At 46.2% G+C, this 6071-nt stretch overlaps 1 protein-coding gene across 1 annotated transcript in view; it reads right to left on the bottom strand.

Moving 5' to 3' along the window:
- Positions 1 to 4549: 4549 nt before the first annotated feature.
- Positions 4550 to 6071, bottom strand: part of MCAM (melanoma cell adhesion molecule) — a 28434-nt gene continuing 26912 nt past the window's right edge. The window contains exon 16 of the mRNA XM_015813564.1: positions 4550 to 5772. Coding sequence (XP_015669050.1) covers positions 5743 to 5772 — 30 coding nt within the window. The 3' untranslated portion in view covers positions 4550 to 5742. The remainder of the gene's footprint in view (positions 5773 to 6071) is intronic.

Raw genomic sequence — 6071 nt, 5'->3', positions numbered from 1 at the left:
TTGAGGGACTTCCCTGCAAAGCCGGGCCTGCCTCTGCTGAGATTCGGTCATCAGGGTTTTGTGCAAGTCCAGGTGTTTGAGTGGCGTGAAGCGGAGCAGATAGGTGTGTCCTTCCACAATCTCCTGTCCCTCTTTGGGTTCTCCTCTCTCTGCCCACCCATCCAACACCCCCCTCCCCTCCTTGCACTTTTCTGATTGGAGAGGACAGACCTGCTAAACTTTGGATGCCGGTCACTGGTTTCCTTTGCCGTTAGAATACGGGGAAGGGCTGCTTGGTCAACTTGTCTCGTGCTGTGAATCCCAACCAGAGGCCAAGATGCTGAAGGTACCTCCACATCCCTGGTGGTCTGGGGTACCACCTGCGGGCCTCTTTGCTGCTGTATGTTTTGGCTCAGGCTTTTCAAACCCTCTGCTGTCAGGTACAGATTCTTGATGAAGCCGGAGGTTTCAGCGCCTTCCGTTTTCCCACCCTCCTCTTCCCTGTCTCCTGTCACGTTCAGTCCTCCTTTGGAAGTCAACCTCTTCCCGATGCCGACTTTACCTGCCGCACACTGGACTCCACAGCGTGATAGGTGTTGACAGCTCTCGCGTGTTGGATTGGGGAAGGTGTTTGGGCGGGTGGGGAGTCGAAGCTCCCTACTTTGCAGCCCCCACTCTTTTCTGCTTTGAGGTGATCCGGGCTGGGTTGGGCCACAGCAGCTGTCTCGTGATGTTCCTGATGTTATGGTCGGTCAACAGAGCTGCCCATCTTAGCAGCCTTTAGATGCCTTACGGCTCTTCCAGATCCCCTCATTTACCTATAAAACTCTAATTAAAAGTTAACCACAAGCATGGTCCCTTAGACACTTGCAGAAAAAAGTGTATGTAGCACCCCCTGGAATCTCTTACCTACTCAGTAGTAAAAATGCAACCATTTTGGAACAGCATAAAAGACTTTTTCCTGGCTTGTTATATCAGGAACAAAAGAAAGTCTGTTGGAAGACCAATGTCCATAAAACACTGACTTTCTGGTGCCCTGCTTTAAGCTCTTGGTGTTACTTTTCCTGGGTTCTCAGGGAAGAGATACGAGGAAGCTGTTTTGGTCTAGGGAAAGGTCAGCAAGCATCCCCCCCCTTTTTTCCCCTCTTTCCTCATCTGCTTCCCAAGTTTTCTGTACCACCTGCAGGGCGAGAGCATGTACCCTGGCATGAAAGCGGACATCTCAAGGTCCCCTGCATGATTGGCTTCCGTGTTTCAATAGCATTAATTCCTCCTCCTTAATCAAGGATGCTTTCATTCTAAGAGGCCGGAGAAGAGAGTTTCTGTGGAATGATGTTTTCTGCTCAGGAGGTTTAAGAAGGTCTTCTCTGGGTAGCAGGAGGCACCAACAAGATGGCCAAGACCTCACGGGGATCTCCAAGCCTCCTTGGAAGCTGGCGGTGCCAGTCCAGTCTTCCTGCCTGCAGGTGACTCAAGATAAAATTGTTGGGCTTGAAGGCCTCCTGGAGGGGACTCTGGCTGTGTGCGAAGGAGATGGGGATGGCACCTAGAAGCAGGGGAATTCTACGTCCCTGCTGCAAGGAGAACTTTATTTTTTAAAGTTGCAGTGGCTTTGTTTTTTTTCTCTCTCTCTCCCCCCCCCCCCCCAGCCTAAAAATTAGTGGAACCTTTTTCCGTTTCTCTCCAGGATGGTGGTTCAATCTGGGTCAGTTCAGGAGTCAGTTTCTCGAGTTCTTTGCAAAACCCCGAAGAAGCTTTTGGTGTGATCCTGGGGGAATTGTTGACACTCCTTGCTGGAAGTGAGATGCGCGCATTGTATCAGCCCACGTCCTAACAAAGAGAGGCCTTTGTTTTCCTGCGGGTGCCGTGCCGAGGATTAGACAGAGCAGAGCCAGCACTGCCATTGCCGCGTAGCCGACTGGATTCCACTCCGTGTGTTCCTTCATTTCCTTTTCCCGTCTTAAATTTCACTAGGACATTTTTTTTTAAAGCATCTTCCCGTGAATGTCATAGTCCAGCAAGCACGAGGGAAGTACAGGCCAAAACACTTCTTTGGGGGGGGGGGGATGTTCCCTGCTGCTTTCACATCTGACTTTCCTCCACCCCACCTCCCTCCTTCCCCCATCTCTTTTTTGGGGGGGGGGAAGTGTTGATTTATTTTACTGAAAGCCAAATGTATAGTGCCTTTTCAATAGGGAAAATGCTGTTCTCCCCAAGGACGAACCTGAAACTAGATTTGAAACTTGACTGCAGAGCCCTGCAGCGTCTCCTGGGGTATCTTAGTTTGGAAGGAAGGAAGGAAGGAGCCAGCGGTTGGCCACACGCTGGCGTGAGCAACAGCCACAATTAGCTCTCCCTTGTTAGCTTCTTCATTACTAACAACGAAAGGCTGGTGTTTCCTGCCCAAAGCTGTACTTGAAGGTGATGGGAGTGCTGCTGGACAACTTTAACGTAGCTATGGGGACCCCCAACTCCTCCATCATTGGTTTCCTTCTTGAAACGGAGTCTACTGGTCCGGAAGCAAAATCCAGTTGGCTCCTTCAAGGTGTGTCTAAAGCAGCAGTGTCCAACCTTGGCAACTTGAAGACCTGTGGACTTCAGCTCCCAGAATTCCCTAACCAGCACGGCTGGCTGGGGCATTCTGGGAATTGAAGTCCACAAGTCTTCAAGTTGTCAATCCTTGGCCCAGAGCCTGCCTTGGGCCAATTTGGGGGGCATTTTTTTTTTGCTTTTGGCCACTGAAGGGGCAGAAATGGTCTAGCATTGCCTCTTGAGCACTGCTTGGACGTTCCCATTTCTCGTGTGTGTGTGTGTGTGTGTGTGCGTGTGTGTGTGTGGCTGGACAAGGATTTCCTGTGGATTAAATGTTCAGTGCCTGTTCGGTTCACAATGGATCTCTTTCCTTAAAAGTGTGGCCTCCTACATCCTAGGCATGCAGTTGCATTGAGGGACATTATTGGTAGCTGGAAGAGTGGAATTAATCATGGATGAGATTGGATGACATTCCCACCCAATGATCAAGAGTTCCCTTTTTTTCTTTTTTGGACTAAAACTGCGATCTGGGAAGAGGTTACACTAAACTATAAGTTATCTTTGCTGGGTAGAAAAGAGTGGTTAATAACAAGTAGCTTTATTTCTCCTGAAGGTCAAGAACCAATGTAATATTGGTGTCTAAAAAAAAAAGAATCAGATTTTCACTGACTATTTTAAAAGTTATAATATCATTAATATAAAAAAATATATTAGCAGTATTTAATCCTTTCAGACATGTAAAGAGTAAGAACAGAAGGTAAATATTCTTACAGAATAGCCGAGCTTTAAGATTCATTTGGGCTAAAGTCCTCGGGTTTTTGTTTTATTTTGCAGATGCATTGTTAATGTTTTAGAGGTTATACTAATGTTATTTATTTTTTATTTTTCATTCTGGTAAGGGGCCCACTGAAGAGCTTGGTGGGAGGGGTGGGGGCCTTTAGGGAATTTCATGTGTGTCGATAAAAAGAGAAACAAAAGGAAAAGTTTTATTTTTAAATAAATTTCTTTGTTGTAGCACACGGCTTGTTTGATGTCAATGTCAGTTCTTGTGATAGGGAACCCCTTCTACCAGGCTGAGGTGCAGGGGCACCCCAGTTGTAGGGGTTCCCTGAGAATGGTTTTTCCAGCAGTTTCACATCAGTGAAAATTAGACCCATGACTCTAGACAAGGGCTCTCCAAATTTGTCAACTTTTTAAGATTTGTGGACTTCAGCTCCCAGAATTCCTTGAGTCAACCATGCTGGCTTGGGGAACTCTGGGAGTTGAAGTCCAAGCACCTTAAAGTTCCTGAGGTTGAACAACCCTGTCTAGACTTTGCTTGTAGACTTGATGGCCGCACACAAAGGCCAAGCTTTTGTCTGTTGTGCATTGTTTGATAATGGGTGAGGCCACCTTCCTAGTGAACAGACACACTTGCACCGGGAAACCTCTCTCTCTCTCCCTCCTCTTAACACAGCTGATTTAAAATAACCGAAGCCATTCCCTGAGATTCTCCTTTTTCCAGTCTCCATGTACACAAGAGGCCATTCTTGACGACTTCTTTAGCTTCTTTATTTTTCATTTATATATATATGTATATATATATATAAAACCCTGAACTCAGACACTCTTAAATTTACACACATGTCAACAAAAAATATATGTATATCTCCAACAAAAGCTTTCCATTCTGGCATCTCCTGGCTTGCATGTAAAGCACAGCAGCCCCTCACTGTTTTGGTAACCCATTTAACCAGATAGTGTTTTCTAGCAAGATATTTACTATAGGGTAGAGTTGTCCAACCTTGACAGCTCTGAAGACCTGTGGACTTCCAATTCTCAGGAAGTTGACTCAGCCTTCCATCCTTCTGAGGTCAGTAAAATGAGGACCCAGATTGTTGGGGGAGGGCAATATGCTGATCCTGTAAACCGCTTAGAGAGGGCTGTAAAGCACTGTGAAGCGGTATATAAGTCTAAGTGCTATTGCTATTCCCCAGCCAGCCATGCTGACTGGGGAATTCTGAGAGTTGAAGTCCACAAGTCTTAGTTGGACACCCCTGCTATATAGGGTTTTTCCTCCCAGCTTCAAATTTTATAAAGGTCAAAATAGGAAACGGCAGCCAGGAGATCCCAGGAGAAGGAAAGGGGAGGAGGGAAAGGGAAAGGAGGAGGCATGACTTGATTTCCACATAGGGATCTTGTCCATTCCAAGCAAGGACAGGTTCTAAGACATTCAAGACCATCAACCCTCCAGAGCAGCCAAACACATCTTCTGTATTTGGTCTCTGGCGGTGGCAGCTGCCTCTTCCTCCAAGGATCTCAGCTGGACAGAAACCCAAGAACCGCGTCTCCAATTCCCATTTTTCTCTTGTTGCAGCCGAGGGAGAAGTGGGCGCTGCGGAGGGTCTTAGCAAAAATTACGGCAGTGGCTGTGGACTTGAGCAGGGATTTCTTTGGAGCTGGAGGGAAGAGGGGACTAGCTGGAGATCTCTGATAAGATGTGACTGTACAGTTTTTACACACAAAAAAATCCTCTTCTAGTGCTTTTCAAACTTGGCAATTTTAGGATGTGCGGACTTCAACTTTCAGAATTCTTAAAAGTTGCCAAGTTTGAAAAGCATTGCCTTGTTCCTATCCTAAGTAAGAACCACGGAAAGAACATTTCACTTATTAACCGAACAAATTCCCCCGGTGAGTGTCCTTAAACAAAAACTTCAAATGTGCTTCTTCCTTTTTCACTTTTGAGACTCACGTCTTCTGTTCAACTTCAGCCATTCTCCGCCTTTGACATGCTTTTTAAATGAACATTTCGATTTACCTCCTTACTGGAAACAAAGCCTCTTACCCATTATCCTGTGCTCCAGCTTTACAAATTGGGTGTTAATGGTGTAACAGTTCTAATTCTGAACTGACTGGCTTGTCCAGTATTGAATTGTGCCTACTTAAACCTTTTGTTCCCTTCTTTTCTAAAACCCGGAATGCAAACACATAACATACAACAGAACAGCACAGATCTGCCCACCCTCTTAACACAAATGCTCTGAAATTACAATGCATCAAACCACCTTTCCTTTCCTTATTGTCTTCTTTGAAAAAAATCACATCCTCCTTGAAAAGACAGAAGGCAAGATTGCAGAATATCCCGTACTGGGTCCATCCGTGCGTTGTTGGTTACTGCGTGTCTGAATGACGGGGTGGGGTGAATGTTTTAGAGGGGGCAGGAGAAAATTTGAAGAAAACGGCCAGCTCTCTTCAGTTCCTCAGATCGATGTATTTCTCTCCCTTTGAGAGCCAAGAGAGGAAGATCTTGCATTAGGATCCAGAAAAGCATGCCTCTTTTTTTTTTTTTTTTAAAGATCCCAATTCACCCAAAGTGATTTCTTGCTAGCACAGGGAGCAGTTGTGTGAACGAGAGCAAGTGACAAGTTTCAAGACAGGGCAAAAAAAAAGCACATGCTGGCTATTTTTTGGGACTCTTGCAAACGACCCACTCTTCCTTCACTGGAAAGGAGAGGACGGAAGGTTGCCAAGCCGGCTCTGGGTTCAAAAGAAGCAGTGAAGCTGCAGTCCGGGGAGATGCT

This window comes from Protobothrops mucrosquamatus, unplaced genomic scaffold, assembly GCF_001527695.2.
Source record: "Protobothrops mucrosquamatus isolate PMUCROS unplaced genomic scaffold, P.Mucros_1.0 scaffold169, whole genome shotgun sequence".
Classification (NCBI taxonomy): Eukaryota; Metazoa; Chordata; class Lepidosauria; order Squamata; family Viperidae; genus Protobothrops; species Protobothrops mucrosquamatus.
This window is presented reverse-complemented; position numbering and strand designations above follow the sequence as displayed.